At 30.7% G+C, this 20,376-nt stretch overlaps 2 protein-coding genes across 3 annotated transcripts; one reads left to right on the top strand and one right to left on the bottom strand.

Annotated features, from left to right (window-relative positions):
* The first annotated feature begins 7,092 nt into the window (after nt 1–7,092).
* LOC110611385 (WEB family protein At5g55860) lies at nt 7,093–12,118 on the top strand. Of its 2 annotated transcripts, none has more exons than XM_021751679.2 (3): nt 7,093–7,578; nt 9,226–9,430; nt 10,005–12,006. In XM_021751679.2, the coding sequence occupies exons 2-3, from the start codon at nt 9,260–9,262 to the stop codon at nt 11,790–11,792; spliced, it is 1,959 nt and encodes a 652-aa protein (XP_021607371.1). In that variant the 5' UTR covers nt 7,093–7,578; nt 9,226–9,259; the 3' UTR covers nt 11,793–12,006. The 2 variants fall into 2 exon arrangements, with proteins under 2 accessions (XP_021607371.1, XP_021607373.1); XM_021751681.2 differs by lacking the exon at nt 7,093–7,578 and adding an exon at nt 7,676–7,691 and having other exon boundaries at nt 10,005–12,118.
* A 909-nt stretch (nt 12,119–13,027) lies between these two features.
* On the bottom strand, nt 13,028–19,137 carry LOC110612155 (SEC14 cytosolic factor). Its single transcript, XM_021752855.2, has 11 exons — nt 18,823–19,137; nt 18,676–18,704; nt 17,487–17,570; nt 17,295–17,348; nt 16,403–16,480; nt 16,094–16,147; nt 14,858–14,917; nt 14,682–14,777; nt 14,250–14,351; nt 14,075–14,155; nt 13,028–13,619 (listed from the first exon to the last, which is right to left on the bottom strand). The coding sequence occupies exons 1-11, from the start codon at nt 18,875–18,877 to the stop codon at nt 13,299–13,301; spliced, it is 1,014 nt and encodes a 337-aa protein (XP_021608547.1). The 5' UTR covers nt 18,878–19,137; the 3' UTR covers nt 13,028–13,298.
* Between the last annotated feature and the right edge of the window lie 1,239 nt (nt 19,138–20,376).

The raw sequence follows: 20,376 nt of genomic DNA on the forward strand, positions 1-20,376 counted from the left end.
TTACCCTTTTATTAAAAAAAAAAAAAGAAATCGTGAAAAAAATTCCAATATATAGCATGATGTGATTGACAAAGTGGGAATAATCATGCAATCATAAGATGGTTCCACAAGCATAAGAATAGTTTAAATTTAGAAAATTTTATATTACAATCTCATATGTCATACATAAATTTACCAAAACCATTGAATTTCACAAACTAAATCTATCTGTTTATAGAAGAGTAATGAATTAATAGAAAGGAGGATTTTACATATAAAGTTGTTAAGTATCCTGCGTTGCGAAACCTTGTTGATGTCCATGTGGACACTTGAAGTGTTCAACTTGCTGGGTAATTCCATGGCACTCGGACACATTAGGGCTTTTTGCTTTTTTTAAGTTAAAAAAGAAAAAAATTCTCAAATTTTAATTAAAAAAGATTTTTCTGAGGATAGAATTTTATCGTATTTTTTAAGTGCCATAAAACCTACCGCATTTTAAGTTTATCACATTTATAACGTCTGTTAAAAAAAATAATTAAAAAATTAAAAAAAATAATTTAAATATATTATCGCGTTTAAAAGGACGGTCGTAATTCATTTAAATTATAAATTTAATTTTTATTTAATTAATTATTATATTTTATTAATTTAATTTATTTAATTATATTTTAAATTTATAATATATAATTATAAAAATTATATTAATATTAATTAATTTTTATTTAATTAATTATTTTATTTTATTTTATTAATTTAATTTAATTAATTATATATTAAATTTATAAAATATAATTATAAAAATTATATTAATATTAATATTAATATTAATTAATTTAAATTATTTATAATATAAAATTATATTTATCAATTTATTTTATTAATTTATATAATTTAATTAATGCTAAGGATATATATAAATGTATTAATACAATTTATTTTACAAATGTATTAATTAATGCTAAGAATATATATAATTTATTTTATTAATTATATTTATCAATGTAAAAATTATAAAAAATTAAATAAAAAAATATAGATAAATACTTAAAAATAATGAAATATAATAAAAATAAGTTAATATATATATAAATAATAAAATCAAAAAATAATATTACATGTCCCTTATTTTCTGTGGACGGTGAGTTTATGTGGCCACAGTCGCGTTTGTATCTTCACTTTTGGCTATTAATATTTATGGAGTTCATGCAAATATTAAAAATTAATATTTATAGAGTATTTTGAGAGGAATAAGAGAGAATAGAGAAAATTATTAATAAAAATATGAAATAAAATAAATTTTAAATTTTTTATAATTTTTGTAATTTATAAATATTTATATTAAATATTTATAAATTAATTAGGATAAACTGCAATTTAGTCCCTCTGATTTAATAAAATACAACATTTCGTCTCTCTATTTTAAAAAACCTTCAATTTAATCCTTCACATTTAAAAAAATTGCAAAATAGTCCCTACCGTCAAATTTTCGGTTAACCTTCCATTTATTTTAATAAAAATGACTAAACTACCATTTTCTCCTCATCCTTCTCCTTTTTTTCCCGATCCTCTTCTTCCTCCTCCTCCTCCTCCTCTTCCTCCTCCTCCTCCTCCTCCTCCTCCTCCCGATCCTCTTCTTCCTTTTCTCCTCATCCTCGTCGTCGTCGTCGTCGTCCTCCTCCTCCTCCTCCTCCTCCTCCTCCTCCTCCTCCTCCTCCTCCTCTGTTGGGATGGAGTGAATACTTTTTGGTTGAGTTTTTTTACTTAAAGGGTAGTTTAGTCATTTTCATTAAAATAAATAGAAGGTTAACCGAAAATTTGACGGTAGGGACTATTTTGTAGTTTTTTTAAATGTAAAGGATTAAATTAAAGATTTTTTTAAAACAGATGGACGAAAGGTTATATTTCACTAAATCAGAGGTACTAAATTGCAGTTTACCTAATTAATTATAATAAAAATAATAAAATAAAATGATAAATATAAAAGAGATAATGTTTTATTGTAAATAAATTAAAATAATTAATATTTATAATAATATTAATATAATTTTTATCAATTTAATATATAATTAATTAAATTATATAAATTAATAAAATAAATTAATAAACATAATATTATATTTCAAATCATTTAAATTAATTAATATTAATATTAATAATAATATAATTTTTATAATTATATTTTATAAATTTAATATATAATTAAATAAATTAAATTAATAAAATATAATAATTAATTAAATAAAAATTAAATTTATAATTTAAATTAATAGAGTACAATGTTTTGAAGATAATGATTCTCGAACCATGCAATTATAATTTATTTTAGAGATTTATGTAATCATTATCGGCCTTCTATATCTGGAGGTAAGGGCAAATCGACCCTAAAACATTAGATTCTAATAAGGAAGGACAGCTTAAAGTTCACTAAATCCTTTTTGAAGTGAACCAGTTTAGATTGCGCGTTTCAATTTAATCGCGAAATCAGACTGGATAGACTTCACGCGTAGGCCCTTTTCAAAGAAAGTTTAGTCTGGTGATGTAAGCAAAGAAATGAGAGCAGACCGGATCATTTTACAGCCCTGTCTGTATACGCACCGAGAGAATTAAATGACCATCTGATGTGGAGATAAATTCTGATATATCCGTACGTATGAATTTAAATTATAGAAACAGATAATACTGTAATAAAAAAACGATTAGATATTATTAACGAATTAAAAAAAATATAGTAGAAAAAAGTTCTTCATCTATATTTAATTTTACAGGACCACTGCATAAAAATATAATAATATATTTAAATTATACTTTTTTAATTAGTTTTTTCCACCTCACTTTAAAAGCGAAGTAAGCTTTAACGCATTTGTAAAGTATAGTAGAGTTACTTTTTATTTTGATTTGAAAAATTTTTTCTTAGTATTTGAGATTTTTTTTTTTTAACTTGAAAAAAAAATGCCCGACACATCACCTAATCCATCATCAATTTTGTGGCAATCTACAATTATATGATCATCGTTTCCTGATGCTCCATGGTTATTATTCCTCTCCGCCTTCTTCCCTTCATCTTCATCTCTGATCGGTTGGCGTGCATGACGTGCTTCCTCCTGCTGCGTGGCTGCCATAGCTCTCCAATATTCAGACTTTACCTACTTTGATTATCGGCCGCAGGTAGCTAACATTTATAGCTCGTTTGCATTCGCATTTTGGCCTACACGTGCGTTCTTTTAGCACTCATATACCAGGCTATTGACAAGTGGTGTGTCGCTGCAAATGACAGAGCCAGATTCAATCCTCATCTTTTCTTTTGAATTTTCTGAAAGGCTCGGTGAAATAATTGATTGAGTTGAATTAATTTAAAATTTAATTTAATTTTATATTTATAATAATTTAATTTTTATTTTTAAAAATTATAATTATTTTAATTGAATTTTAATAAAAAATTAATAAAATCAAATTAAATCAATTAATTTGTAATATTATATTTAAAAATTAATATTTAATTAGTTTAATTTAAAATTAAATTAAAATTTAAATATTTGTAAAATTAAATTGAATTAAAATAAATAAAAAATAATTTAAATCAAATTAATTTGATTTGGTGAGTTCATTTTTTATATTTATTTTAAATATTTTATGATTTTATTAAAATATTTTAATTTTATTTAAAATTTAATTTTTTATAAAAAAAAATTACATTTTTGATTATCACCTATAACATGATTAATAGATTCATTAACTTAATTTTAGAATCTAACATTTTCGTCTATGAAATTAAATTTCTTTTAAAATTAAAAGTTTTTTCATTAAAAATATCGTTAATGATATAAAAAATAATCGAATTACCATTTTTATAACTCAACACTTTAGTTCCTGAAATTTAATTTTTACAAATTTATAAGTCTCTTTCAAAAAATTGAAAAAAAAATATATTTTCATTTCTAAAATATTATATAATTAACAGATTTATCCATTTATTTTTCAAATTCAACACTTTAATCAAAATTTAATTTCATCAAATTCAATAAAAAAAACCTCAAACTCAATCTCTATAAACAAATAAAAATTTTAATAAATTAAAAATTTAAATCTAATGACAATAAAAATAACAATATATAAAATTTAAATTATTAAAAATAAAAAATTAAAATTCAATAAAAATTATTTTTGTGATATCATTTACTTCACTGTTCATTGTGGGCTATTTGAAATGTTATTAAGTATTGTAAAAAAATCTAAAATACTGATATTAAGGGACTAATTAATAAATTTTTTAATAATTTGATAGATCAATTAATATTTTTTTAAAATTATAGGGACTAAATCGTAGAATATTAGAAAAAAATCTAAAATACCTCTAATATGGAGGGATTAATTAATAAATTTTTTAATAATTTGATGGATCAACTAATAATTTTTTTTAAATTATGGAGACTAAATCGAAGAATATTTAATGATAAAATTATTAGATGAACTAATTAATAGACTTTTTAAAATATCAGAAATATTTTAATATATTTTTTAAAATTGAAATTAAGTAGCGAGTTTTTATATATTATAGAGACTAAATAGTAATTTTTTATTGATAAGGATATTTTTGAGATTATATTTATTCTCTTTCTACCAAGTAGAAATCATTGACTTAATATAAATTTTTTGTAAAAAATTTTAGATTTTGACAAAATTAAATCTTAAGAATAAAAATGTTATAATTCAGAGACAAATTAGTTAATTATTTATAATTTAAAGGCTAAAGAGGAAATTTTTTTTTATATTATAAAAAATTATAATACTGTTAAGTAATCAGGGGTTCAATTTTTTATTTTTTCTTTATTAAAATCCAACTAAATTAAAATAATTAATTATTTTAAGAATTAAAATTAAGTTGAATTAAATCACTATATCATTTTAATAATATAAAAAATTAAAATTAATTAAAATTAACATATGTCAATTAAATTTTAAAATTTTAAAAGTAAAAGAATATAAAAAATTTAATTAATTAAATCAAATCAAATTAATTACATTTAAATAGATTTTTTTTTATAATTTGATTCGATTCAACTTTTATAAATTCTTAAATTGCAATTTATGTAGTTTAAGAATGGGCTGAAATTGGGAGGCTGTTCACCCTTTAAACTCATCACCATATAATACGATTATCTATTTATTTTTTATTAATATTTTGATTTAATTTTTTTTATTGATGCATGTTGTATTTTCACAAGTCTCTAAGGCAAAATTGTGATCCAAAAATAGCCCAATTACATATAAACCCAATTACATATGAACCAGTCCAATCCCGCAATTTAAAGAAATTAAATCAAATTAAATTAATTAAATTAATTAAAAATTTAAAATAAATCAAATCAACCCAAACTCATGAGATGCTCCAAAGTCTTCTTTAACCTTTCACTTTCGGATCAATAAAATGGTAACAGAATATTGTAAAATTTTATACTAAAATTTAACTTTTTAGAAATATTTAAAGAAGAAAAGTACGCTAAAAAATTAAAAAGAATTTAAGTCTTTATATATGCAATCAGATAATTAAGAGACGAATACTCTTATAAAGTGAAATGATAAAATTTATAATGGCTATGTTTTGAGATGTGTAAATTATTAAAGGTGATGGTGATAATTTTAAATTACTATCTCATTATGTATAAAATTTTATAAAAAAAAATTAAATTATAATATCACAAGCAGAAATATAATTTATAACTAAATCATTACGATCTGCCAAATATAAAAATAAAAACTACTCCAGTCTAGTAAGCGAGAGAGCAATTCCATTGAAAGAAAAAAAAAAATCACAAAACAAGAAAGAAAAGGTCTTCCATGCCTACAGGCAAGTGAAAAAAACATAAAAAACACAAAATAAACGTTAACAAAATCGGCAATAAGCCTTCTATCCGATGAAAATAAGGAAAACCGGAGAAATTAATGCTTTTGGCACTGTTTGCTTGTCTTTTTTTTTTTTTTCCCCTTTGGCGCTTTCCTTCCTCTCTTTCCTTCTTTTTCTTCCTTTTTTTTCCTTTTTTTTATTTATATATATATCATTCGATATTAAAGCTACTAAATTTATTAATTCGAATTTTACACCATTGCTAAAAAAAAAATCTACCTCTTAGTTAACGTTTAAATTTAAAATTATTAAGTAAAGAAAATGAGACCTGTACCATTCTGTATTTTTATAAGCATTTAATGTATTTAAATGCATTTTTTCAATACTTTTGTGAAAAGCATGTTTGGCCTCATGATGCCCCAATGGAAACGTTTCCCGGATTGATTCCGCCCTAACGAATTGTAATTTACTCCATATGCTCTTAATTTTGGTTTTATTTTAATTAATTAAATTAATGGTTACAAATTTTTATAATTTTAAAGTAAAATCTGAATATTAACTCCAAATATAAATTTATTTATCTAAATTAATAATTTTAATATTAAAAAATTATAATATTTTATTTAAAAAATCGTTTAAATAATTATATTTTTATATATATATATTAGTATTAAATATTTTAAAAACTAATAATGAGATATAAAAAAAATTAATAAAAAAGAAACTCTCTTATTGGGAGGGAGGTAATAATAAATAGAAATTTATAAATTTAATAGGTAGTACATAATCACATAAAGCGCGGAACATGATGAGGGATAAAGTAAGCAAGGAACAGCTAAAAAGGCAGTAATATTGATGTTTCTGCGGGTGAAGGTGGATCCACAGAATCAATCCCTTTGATTCTTTTTTATTTATTTATTTATTTTTTGAATTATTAGATTTTGGATTTTGTTTTTTCCAAGGTCAAAGTTGTTGTCTTTGGACGGTGGTGGTGATGTGTTTCCACTTTCGCTAAGGGACAAATGTACAACCTATATAAGCGAACCGGTCCCACCTACTTGCCTAGGTTAATTGAAGTTATTTTTGTATTTAAAAAAAATTACCATAAAATTAATTATAAAAGAATTAAATAATTTATTTATAAAATATATTAATATTTTAATAGATTGATTTTGAAAGAGGGATAAATTAATAATTTTAAAAAACATGTAAGAGTCGGTATAGTTTTGTGCACAGGATGGGCTGTACAAAGTGGTAAAAAACGCCCATTGGAAACCAACCGGAACGACACAGCGGGGACACGAAGAGGATCCATTCACGCCCCCTCTCTCTCTCTCCACTTGATTCGCCGGATATAAACTTTGTCTCTGAACAGTTCAAAAAATTCGCACCCTCTCTCTTTCTCTCTCCCCGCATTTCAACTCCCCATTTCGATTCCCAAAAGGGTAACTTTTTTCGACTTCTGATTTCAAAAATCAGAGATTTTGCTAAGAAATTACTGCTTTCTTGGCTGAGAAAATAATTACCAATTTTTCTTGGAGATTCTCGCCTGCTCCTGTTTTTTAGGATTCCTTGGTGGGTTTCAGTCTTTGTGTTCGAAGGTTAAAAACTAAAAAGCGCTTTCTAGACCTTCGACCAGATCATGAAGAAGATGATCAACAATCATTTTTCATTTGCTACTTGAGTGAGGATGTCAAGATTGTTCATTTTGATCACTTGGTTTTTCTCTCCGGAGCTTGATTAGGGTTTATTCTTGAGTAAGACTCTTTTCCTTTCTGGTATTTCTGGTTTTAAGACGCTCAACTGCTTTCCTTTTCGCCTTTTCTTCTCCAAACAGGCCTTAACATCAACCAACTCAGTTTCTTTCTAGGTGCTTGCTTTGTCTGGCTTCTAGTTTCATTCCTTTCCATTTTTTTTCTTTGATGTGGTTTGTTAATTATTCTATATAAGGTAATAATGGCAACTTAAAAGAAGTCTTTTTTTTGTGCGAATCACTAGATGTCGATTTTAAGCTAGGTTTGAGCTTGAATTCGTGAGCTATTTATGTAGAAGTATTGGATATAAAAAATATGAGACTAATTTGGTAATATTTGGGTTCAATCGTCTAGAGCTAAGAAACTGAGCATAAATTATGTCGGGGAATCATGAAACATATTATGGCATAGAAATTATGAGAACCCAGAGCTTGTTGCAAGAACTATGATGTTTTTATGCAAAATTATATTGGTATTTGTGAGAAACGAAGCCATATTAAGAATCAAAAGGGACAAATATAAATGCTCGCCAGATTGCAATATTAACAATGCTGAGGCACAAAACTAATCTAAGAATAGTACGCCATTAGATGGGAAGAATGCCTGAGGTTTGGTGCAAAGAGATGATAAAAAGTTAAAAGAGGCCTTTGTTGTCTAGTCACCCTTTATTGGATTGGATGTGGTGGAAAGTGCATTCCCTTTTTATTCGACTCTGAACCTCATGGAAACTGGAAAGTCCTGATAAGTTCTGGAGATCTATAAGCTTGTTTCTGACAGTGTCATACAGTTTTAAGATCTTTTTAACCTAGCTATTGGTAAAGTCAGATTAGTGGGGTTTGGGGAACAAGAATTCTGATTTGAGTTTGGTTGGATAATTTTTTCAGTTTGATCATATTTTCATGCTTTGGTTTCATGACTGTAAAGTTCATTTGTCAAATATCCAGTAGCCTTACTTGGACAAGATTTCAGGTTGTTTTTGTTAGTTAAAGAATATAAAAGCTAGGTCTTGATGGACATGCTAGTCCATGTGCTTATCACCTGGCTAACAGTTAGCAGTTTCATGTGGGTGATTGTAGTGTCTTGTAACAAAAATCCAAAGTTAGTGTTGTTAACTTGTTATAGGTTTGTAGCTAGCTAGTCTTGTTTATTTTTTGGTCTTTTGTATTTTGAATTCATGCTTCTATCAGGATTTCTAATTTTGTATCAGTTGAAGACTTGATTTGATTTTGTGGCTTAGTGCACTCAAATTTTATTGGTTTTAGATGTTCTATGAACTAGTGACACTGTTTTGATCTCTTGAGGGAAAGATGTGTATTAGAGAAAAAATGAAAGCTATTTTAATCAAATGCAGCTATGGTTGATGGTACTTGGGTTTCCCCTTGGTAAAATTCACGTGGTTTGCATTTTGAAGGAGCTTTCATAGACTTGTTTTATGAATTAAGGAATGCAATGTATGTAGGGAATATGATGAAAATGCACCAGGGTGCTGACTGATATGGTGATTTTGATTTTATATGTGTTGCATGTCTCCAATTTGTTTTTGCTTCTATCTTCTAAGAGATGCTTGATATGTAGCAAAAGCTTGAGATTATTACCTGTGTCTTTCTTCCTGCGTGTTCTGAATGATTATTGGTCTATTGGTTTTTACAGGTGATAATTTGAAAATATAAATAAATTAAGTTCAATGGGTGCAAAGGAACGTCAGAGTGCTTCAAATTCTCCTAAAGTAGAGGTGGGAGAGATTGACACCAGTGCACCATTTCAGTCTGTTAAAGATGCTGTCACACACTTTGACGAGGGCACTTTTTCTGGGGAAAAACCAACCATCAGGAAGTCAAAACCACATTCTGCTGAGGTAGTAGTGATTCTTTTATCATAAGATATTATATTGTTTCGTCTAATTTCTTCTTTTTATTAACCATACACCATGTTGATAATTTAAACTTTTATCGCATTCATAAGTCTATGGAGCTTAGCCGATGTATTTAGTGCTGCAGTTACATGATGTGCATACGATGCAAACAATTTTCCTTCAGATTGTTGTGTGGACAAATGAATCACACATGATGCAACTTCTAATCTTTCAGATTTCAAAAGCAATAGTGTTCTTAAAAACCTATGCTTGGATTTAAGGGTGCTACATTTTTTGAGATGCACATGCACATCATTATAGTCTAGGTGAACTATAAAACTTCCTATTGTAAGATCATAATTATTGGAAATGAAAATCCCAGTGAATCTCTTTTTGTTGCTGTAGATGATCTTGAACATCGTTAACTTAATTAAATGAAATAAGCATATATAGTGATTCTGATTGTGTTATGTAACCGTTTCTGCCGATCAGCTGTTTAGATTCTTAATGTTTGTAACATCTTTATTCAATATTCCTCCTGTTAGCATGATTGACTTGTTTTGTTTCATTACTGAAGAGAGTTTTGGTCAACGAGACACAGCTCCACCTGGCGCAGAAGGAGCTGAACAAGTTAAAGGATCAGCTGAAGAATGCTGAAATAACTAAAGCCCAAGCACTCGTTGAACTTGAAAAGGCTAAAAGAACAGTTGAGGATCTCACCCAAAAACTCATAAATGTCACTGAATCTAAAGATTCAGCAATTACAGAAACAGAAACTGCTAAAAACCAGGCAAAGGAAATTGAGGAAACGAAGAGTGGTGATACTTCTGGATCCAGTGGTTCTAGGAAGCAGGACTTGGAATCTGCCAGGGAACAGTACATGACTGTGTTTACTGAACTTGATGTTGCAAAGCAAGAACTCCGGAAGATTCGACAGGGATGTGATGCATCCTTGGAAGCAAAACTTGCTGCCTTAAATCAAGCTGCAGAAGCAGAAAATGCAGTAAAAGCAAATGTAGAAAAAGTTGGTGAGCTTTCTAGGGAAATCTCAGTGCTACAAGAATCAATTGGGCAAGTGAAGCTAGCATCTCTGCAAGCCCAGCAAGAGCAAGCAAAGACATTTGCAGAGAAGGATGTTCTGAGGCAGTCTTATAAAGCTACGCTGGAAACATCAGCAAATAAACTTATTGCATTGAAAAATGAGTTTGATCCTGAACTTGCCCGGAATCTTGAAAAGCAACTGGCTGAAACGATGAATGAGATTGATGCCCTGCAAAAGCAGATGGAAAAAGCCAAGGCTTCAGATCTAGATTCAGTGAGAGCTGTCACTTCAGAGCTAGATGATGCTAAGGAGTCATTGCAAAAAGTAGCAGAAGAGGAAAGCTCCTTGCAAAATTTGTTGGATTCTCTTAGGCTGGAACTCGAGAATGTGAAGAAGCAACATTCTGAATTGAAGGAGAAAGAGGCAGAAACAGAAACAATTGCTGGGAACTTGCATGTCAAGCTCTGCAAAATCAAGGCTGAGCTAGAAGCAGCCCTTGCAGAGGAATCTAAAACAAGAGGTACTTCTGAAGAAATGATCTCAACTTTCCACCAGCTATCATCAGAAGCAGAGAATGCACGACAAGAAGCTGAACAAATGAAGCACAAGGCTGAGGAATTGAAGAAGGAAGCTGAAGCAGCCAGGATTGAACTTGAAGAAGCCGAGAAAAAATTGAGGGTTGCTCTGGAAGAAGCTGAGGAAGCAAAGGCAGCAGAAACAAGGGCGCTTGATCAGATCAAGATATTATCTGAGAAAACTAATGCTGCTCGTGCTTCAACTTCGGAGTCTGGTGCCAAGATCACAATCTCCCGAGAAGAGTACAAAGCTTTGAGCAGGAAAGTGGAGGAGTCCGACACATTGGCAGAAATGAAAGTAGCAGCAGCCATGGCTCAGGTAGAAGCTGTGAAGGCTAGTGAAAATGAGGCTTTCAAGAGGATTGAGGCAACGCAGAAGGAGATTGAGGATATGGAGGTTGCAACTCAGGAAGCTTTGAAGAGGGCAGAGATGGCTGAAGCAGCAAAGAGGGCAGTTGAGGGAGAACTTCGAAGGTGGCGTGAACGAGAGCAAAAGAAGGCAGCTGAAACTGCATCAAGGATACTAGCAGAGACGGAGATGTCACTAGAATCATCTCCTCACCATTATAAGATTCAAAAGCAAAAACCAACAGCGCAGAAAGTTATTGAGGTCCGGAAGTTGGAGAAAGCGAAGACTTCTATTTCCAAGAAAGTACTTTTGCCTAAACTCAGCGGCATCTTCCAGCGTAAGAAATACCAAATTGAAGGTGGATCTCCTTCATACCTTCCTGGTGAGAAGCCTGTCTGACACTTGCGTTTGCAAGATCTTTATGTAGGAATCGATGAGAGGCATTGTTTATGATTTTGTGTGTATATTTGGAACTGGTGGAATCAAATCGTGAATGTCTCGTCTGTTTAAGGAGTGAATATCAAAAGATTAGCATGGAAAGCAAGCTTAGGGAAGTGTGGATTTTGTATAGAGGCGAACTTAAGTAGATTAATGGTTGATGATCTTTCTTTAAGGTTGTCCCTAAAACTGAGGGAGGGTGAAAAAAGGTAGGCACTTTTAAATTGGGCACTTGAGGGATTGGTAAGCAATGATGATTATGAAGCAATGATGCTCTCTAGACCTCATTGAATCTCTCATCTGATCAGAAATGAGTGAATGAAAGCCTCTTCTAAGAGAATATAAAATTTTAATTTATTAATATTTTATGCAATTAATTTTATATTTTATCACAATTAATATTTTTTATAATAATTTTGATCGATTATATCACAAAATCATTTTTACTACCAAGGCGAGGATAGACATTTAAACATCCTTTGGGGTCCAGGAAGCCTTTATTGAGACAAAAAAATCTCTTTGCTGCCTATAAAATCATTTAAGTTTTTAAGTTCAGCTATGATTGACAATTGCTTATATAGAACTTGCTGGATGCCAACTGAAGATCACATCAGTTCAACTACATCTTCTCAGCCTTTCCTATTTTCAAATATATGCTGGTAAAATATGTTATGTTTTTTCCTATATAAATTCAAGCATGCATCCAGGAGGAGAAGAACTTCTCCAAAAACACAACAAAAAGTCATGACAAGAGAAATGACTTCTCAAACAGCAATAATTCCAATATGCCTCGTGAAAGTACCAGTATATCACAAAACATCATACAAAAGATGCAAGAAGTGTTAGAATATGCCTCTTTCTGCTCTTCAAAAAATATATGGAATGACTTTAGGAGAATAATTCAATGTCTGAGGATATGATAAGTTTCATATTATTTATGATTTTATTTAGATTTGATTTTGTAGATATAATTAAGACATATTTATTCTGTTTAGATGTTTTGTTATATTTTTTCTATATAAATTCATGATTCAATGAATAAATTAAGCAGGCGATACTAAGTCTAAACCAATACATGCAATAAGCAACCCGTAAATGGTATACTTTCTAGATGAAAGTGATCTACACTAACCACATCTACAATACCTGGCCTGAGAAAACAGATGCTGGCATGCAAAGGCTTCAGAGACAACAGATGATGGAATAGCAATTTACTCTAGCACAAGAGTTAAAAAGGTCATAAAATGCCAGAGTTACAATTATCCACTCCAAAGTGGTAAATCAATCTACAAAAATATTGCTTTATCTTGCCAAACCTGCATCGAGATGATGCAAGTGAGCATTAATGTATTCAGTAATTGAAGTACAAAGACTTGCCTCCAAAGCTGTCCCCATGAATCAGCCACCAAGAGTTGGTTCTGGTGTGGTATCAGCAGGGATTTTTGAAATTGTTACTATCTAACTTTTTTAATGACCGTTAACTTTAAGCCCGTTTAACGAGTTGGAGAGTCCATTCAAACCTCCAAACTTTTGGAACTCGGATTCAATTGTCTTAGCAATCTTGGCATCTTCTGGGTCTGGCTCTGGGATATCAACATGGACTGACCCCTGCCTGATTGGTGCAGTGGGTTCTGAAAGAGCAGCTTGATGTTTGATATAATTGTATACCTGTTGATGGAAGTCATGATCCAAGGAGAAACAATTGCCAGCTGTTCCACTCCCTGTAAGGTGAGATGAGCCAGATCCTTCTTTTCTACAAAAATGCGGAAGGGATGCATAATCCGTAATCTGCAAAGAAAAATATCAACAAGTGTCAATCCTCCAAGTACATACGGGCACAGAGAAAATAGAAAATCAAGGACAAATAGGACGCATGTAATGTAGGACCGACAAAGTGGTCCTCCTATAAAGCGCTGAGTTGGAGGGTCAAGGGATAAGTTTTAGGAAACAAGTTGGGATTGAGAACACAAGGGATACCTCATTACTTTGATGACAGTGGATTACTAACATAATTAGGCAAATAGGCAAATCTTAAGTAGAGGTATGGCTTTGCTGAATATACTTTCGTTGTGATTCAATAACAAATACGGAAGGCAACAATGTAAAAATTTATTTCGAGTAGTGGATTTGAAACATTTTAGTACAAGCATGAAGGAAGATGCATGTAGAAAATAAACTCCTGTATTCAAAGGAAAGCATGCTTAGGAGACAGCTTAAATATATTATCAGTCATATTTCCTTGCCTTCAACAATTCATCTCTTCCACAACCTTGCAGCACCTGAATTTTCTTCCTTGTTCTTTCTTGTAAAAGAGGCTTTACAACCTGAACAAAATATTTTCCATATGTTGAGCTGTTAATAGGACATTACAGAATTAAGAGTACCCGGAATGCTTTTCACATGAGAAAAAGGCAACACCTTCCAACATGCTGAAAATATATATGGGGCATTGACAATATAGTACGTCTCTGTTTTTTCTGGATAGTTTAAGTCATCAACTGTAGATATAACAGTCAACAGCTGCAATAGAAGATAAAGAAGTCAGATCACCGCAGATATAAGAAAAAGCATTAGGAAAGTTTTTTAAGCAAGATAAGATTTTTGGGAGGTTTTGAACCTCACTTATTTCACCCCCCACTTTGATGGATTAAAGAGGTTTTGATTCCTTTGTGTTACTTTATAAAACCTTCATTCTCTCTATCCAAACATACTGTTATTTGTTTATGCACGTACTGCTTTAGATTTACAGATGTCATATCTTGTAAAATATTCATTATTGGATTTTATTGAACATCACTTTTATGAATAAAATCTGGTTGAAGAAATATGGATGCTCAATGCAAAATGTACCTTTACTTGATTCAATGCTGAAAGCTTTAAGCCAGTCATATCTAAAACTTTGACACAAGTGCTAATATGTCTTCCATATTTCTTGGATGCAGCAGGCTACCAAAAAATAAGTAACTAGTCAGCTTACAAATCGCAAAGATGATGAACCATCTAACCTTTTCAGAGATTGCACTCACCAATATTACACGATCTCTGTATTCATTTATTTGGATGTGTGACTGCACATAGTAATTGACCTGAAGTGAACCCAAAAGAAAAACAGAGATGATTAGTAGATATCGCATACAAGAGACAACAGGACGACTGAATGCCCAAAGATCAACGGATACAAATTACCAAGTCATCCAGATATTAAGGTAAAAGAACACTTTGTACTCCTATATACCAGCCCCCACCCCCCAACTTCTCTCTTTATATGAAATCCTTTTTGCTGCAGTCATAATTGTAGGTTCAAATTTAACCCATCCTCTACCTCTAGAACCAGAAGGAACGATGTTTCTATCAAAGATATTTCTATCAGTGGTGTTACTGTAGCTTGCCCTGCTGGACAGTTTCTTATAATATGATTCGTAACCCCACATTATAACAAGCCCTATTAGCTTTCCTTCAGACCCTAATGTGTCTTCTACCACAATACTCACACACTATTATGCCTCTACTCAATTCCACTACACAAACTGCTAAGGGGGTTTGTGGTCCAAACCTACTCTGGTATTCTGGCCCTGTCCATGTCCTTGTCTCAATTTCTGTCTCTGCCCTTGTTAGCTGGGCACCCCTCTGTTTCTTACCTTTTGCATGTGATACGAAAGACTACTCATGTTACCCGACTCTGCTCTCTTTTCTATTGTCCCCTTCTTTTCCTGTTCTGTTCTTCCTCTCTGTTTTGTTTATGTACAAGGTTGCATTTACTAGTTCTAGTAACTCTGTAATAGGGTGGACAGCAATGCTTTATATGCAAACCCTGCTCAAACTTTTCACATCTAACATCCTTTATAGGTAGTAATTAGTATCTCTCTGGCATACTTATTGAGGCAAATATATTCCCTGTATTACATTCTAAATATCTGTACAATTATCTCATTTAAGATGGAAAAACTCTTTCTTTATCTCCTTATAGTATCTATGTGCATATCTAGCTACGCACATATTCAATTTTCTTCACCTCTTGTTTCTCATTTAACTGTGTGCATATCTGGCTGTTACATATACTATTTTACCCATATCTTATTTCTTATTCAACTGGGTTCAAATACACAAAACACAAATCCACTTTGAAATAAACATCTAATACACTCTCCCACTCCATTCATACTTATACATCAGAAAAAGGATCCAAAGTGTTCATAATGCAAATTTTTAACTGTCATATTCAAGCACAATATATATATATAATTTAGTTATAAAATCCTTACAGATGCTTTATCAAATGTGCTCAGCCCAACACCAACAGCAACGACAGGAAGACCCTGGAAATTTCAACACATAAAAGGGAAAACATTAAATTTGGGATTTTAAGTAATTTACTGACACATCAGAAGGCCTTCTTACGAGGATATCAAGAAATTCCCTTCAGAAAATACTGAGGAAGCAACTATTTAAAATTTTCATTGAAAAAAAAAAATTGACTCAGGTCATCAGCCCTCTCTTGGCATGCCAGAGATGAACAACAGCGATGATGTATCTTTGAGGACAATAATAAGCTCTAAAAGACTTGCACATACCTCTTTAGTGTAACCAGATAATCCAACAAGCTGTGAATCTCGAATTGCTCTATATAAATCAACTGGAATGATTGGTTTCTGTGCACAGATAACTGAATCAACAATTCTTATTCAATGTAATGAATACAAGGTTGTCCCAGCAATGTGGTTGTTGACATCCTAAATGTAAGGCATCATTTGTTTGTGATGCATATCCAGGATACAAATAGACGTCACTGGATTTTAGACTAACGGCATAAATATTTATTTAAAACATACAATCAAACATAGTTTTGAGGATTTGGGCAAAAGTGAGTCCATGCAATCACTGCATTGCTCAAAAAGCAGGAGGGCTAAACAGAGTTATGCAACTATTTGCAGATATTGAATTACTTATATGAATATTTTAGAGCCCATTCTAGTCGACATTCTAGAAGTTAGATCCTCATGATGTTCAAAGGAATGAAAGGAAATAAACTATTAAGACATCTATGATTCAATTGGTTGGTTGTCTATTTAAAAAAAGAGATAATTGCAATTGGCAGCTTTTGTTTACACGCTTATGAGCAAAAAAAATTATCATTTAGCTTTTGCTTGTACTCACTGCAGATTCTCATTTGCTTACACTAATGGCAGATTAGAGTTCCATGTAGCATACTCATGGTGTGCTTATGAGCTTGTTCCAATAGTTCATTTTAAATCTTTAAGCATGTGCCTCTAGCACATACCTTCTTCCCTAGGTTAAAATTAAATATTCAGGATAAATGCAGAAAGTGAAGATGCCTACATCTCTATTATAGAATATACAAATGAATGCATGAAGTTCATGTTGCAACTTTCAATTTATGCACATGCATAAATTACAGAAATAACTAGCCACTGTTTAAGTTCCAAAAAGGAAAAAAAAACTCACCGCCAATATGTTATCAATCTCATTTTGTATTCTCCACTGTAAACAATCAATCAACTGGAACAAAAAGGCAAAGTTGGCTTAAGAATAAGGAGCCAAAGATAAAGCCTGGAGATAAAAATAATTGTAATAATAACAAAATTACAGGGATGGAAGAAGTAAATGAATTCTTAAAAATATATAAATGGATCTAACCATTTTGTGGGCCTTGGAAACATTCCACTCTCTTGCCTTGAGAAATCGCAGTAATGTTTCATTTGGATAACCCTGGTGCATATTCTGGAGATCACAGAACAAGCTTCGAGTTAAATATTTATTTTTCTACACTTCATAAGACTCTGTATCAATGTCCACCAAAAACAAACCTTAATCTAAAAACAACAGGAACAAGAATAGAAAACAATGCTAACAATTGAAAAATTCTCATGTCAGCACATTTTTATCTTCCTGCAATTCAGAACCTTAGAACTGTTGATGCAACTAGCCTCAGAATGACCATAATATGAGATTAGAAAGGAATTTTCAACAGTTCTGAATGATTTTTCCTGTCATAATAATATTCAAGTCCCAACTTGTAAGCTCAATACTAATCATTTGTGGTTCTGCTTCTTCAGACATCAATTATTTATCATCCATTTATTTGAAACCCTCAGACTCATTCCTTCTTTACCAAAAGGTAATGTCTATGCAATCTGATACTCCTGTTTGAAAATTCTAGCTGCAAAAATTTTCACAAATCTGAAAACTAAAAGCCAACATTTAGCTCACACACATGCTACAGGAGCCATCACAAAGTTTAGCCAATTAGTTCAATAAAATCCAAGTCAAAAGATAACCAAAAAGTTTCCAACTTGTCCTTCAACGTGAAGAACTGAAATCTTCGATTACCAGGGAAATATGCAAATGCTTAAACACCTCCTCTAGAGCACAGTATCAACAGATAGTTTCCATACAGATCCAATAACTCCGCGCATTGGTGATCAAAATGTTAGCATCATGGAATTCAATGAATCAGGAGTGTGATTCCTGATGATCCACATTTCTTTAGAAGAGAACGGTGAAAACCAACAACGTCTAGATCAAACCCAGAAACAAAGGAAGGCAAATAGCAAATGAATGGACGCCTAGCAATACAAAATTAGATCAAATCTCATCTCCACGCCATGTCCCCAGCTCCCTCACCCGCCAAAAAGAACACAAACTTCCATTGATTCTGGATATTTCCACATCAATTAGCCGAGGAAAAACTACAGCTAAACTAAATTCACCAACTATGAACTAAGCTAAATCTATAAACCTCATATCCCCACTGTCGTTCGATTTCTTTTTCAGCAAAATAAAAAGGAAAACAGATCAACAAAACCCATCAAGGAAAGAAACTGACCTGAAATGTATCCTTGAGTGGCTGATCGACTGTCAGAATTTCATAGAAGAAGAGAAATTTAGTGTTAGTAATTAGAGAAGAAATCCAAAATAGAACATTTAAAAAAAAAAGGAAAAAAAGGAGTAAACTTGGCTTTCGAAAGCTTACTTTGGTCCATTAAAGATTGAAACTGCTTGATCGCTTCATGATTAGCAACACCCATTTTTTCTTTCCCCTTGCGTTCGCAGTTGCAGAATCAGAACTGCTCAGTTTAGCTTCAAGGCCTTGATTAAAATAAAAAAAAATCAAAAAAAAAAAAAAAAAAACAAAGCTGTTTATTTTAGACTCCTCTCCCAATGCAATTAAACTTATTCACCAAGCGTAGAGAGAGAGAGAGAGAGAGAGAGAATGGTATTTATTGAAATCTGGGTTTGTTTTCTTGCTTAAATGAATGGTTAAAATAGCAAAAGGATTGGAGGAAAAAAACAGAAAAAAGAAAAGCTTTGATTTTTAAAATGCAATTGAAATGAGAATTTGTAGTGTTTTGTAAAGCTATAATTTTTTTTTAATTTAAATAATAATAATAATAATAATAATTGGTGGTAAATCACATCATAAATATTTAATCTATAATTATCTTCTTTTAGAAACTTTCCCTTTCACTCCTTCAATTAATTACAAGTGTATCACGCTTAACTGGATGCCTTTTTTATTACATAATAATTATTTAATTGATTTTTTTTATAAAAAAAAAAAAAAAAAAAACAATGCTTAGCATAAAAATAGCCATTTGATCCATATTGTTTTTGGCATTTAGTGGATTAAGCCCACATCAAACCCATAATCTATTTTTTAAATCACCATTGCCCATCTAGTAAATTACCAAACAAGCCTTATATGAGAAATCTAAGGGCATGTTTAGTTAGAATTAAAAAATTTTAAATTATGAGAAAATTTTAAAATTTTCTCATAATTAATTTTTTGAAAAATTAATTTTTCTTTAATATAGAGAAAATAAATTATTTTAAAAAATAATCCATTAAAACCAAATAACATCTTAAAAATTTGTTCAAAAGTGGGTCCATAGAGAGAGACTGTGGTAATGATAATGTGATGAGGCCATGTGGGTGTTGTAATGTGGTCAATGTCCAATGGGGTGAGGTTTCTTCATCCTCTGGTTGTTGTTTACATAATTGCTAATTAATTTCTTTAATCAATAATTAACCAAAAACTTCATTCCATCTTTGACCCAACCAATGGTTTCCAATTTTCCATTGTGAAAAAAACCCTCAATGTATATGATTCAACAACAAAGATAGGATTTACTATTATTATTTTGATTTCACAATTTATAAGTATAAAAATATTTAATTATATAATTAATAAATATTAAGATCTGTCAAAATTAAAATTAATTTAAATTAGTTATTTCTTGAAAAGTAAATAGAAAGCCAAGGAAAGGAAATAAATAAAAATTATGAAATGGAGATAATAATTTTTTTTTCAAATTCTGTTAAGTGCTTCAAACTAGAGACTTAGATTCTTGCAATTTAATTGGGCAAGCCAAGGAAGGGCATTCACCAAAAAGAAAAAAAAAAAAAAAAAAAGGTTGACAGTATTTTGATGGAGCTATATTCCAAGAAGAGATAATGATTGGAATCCACTTTAGAAATGTTAAAAAAAAAAAAAAAAGTTAAAATTTTTGGGTATTTCTCTGTAGGC

Source organism: Manihot esculenta, chromosome 3, assembly GCF_001659605.2.
Source record: "Manihot esculenta cultivar AM560-2 chromosome 3, M.esculenta_v8, whole genome shotgun sequence".
NCBI lineage: Eukaryota > Viridiplantae > Streptophyta > Magnoliopsida > Malpighiales > Euphorbiaceae > Manihot > Manihot esculenta.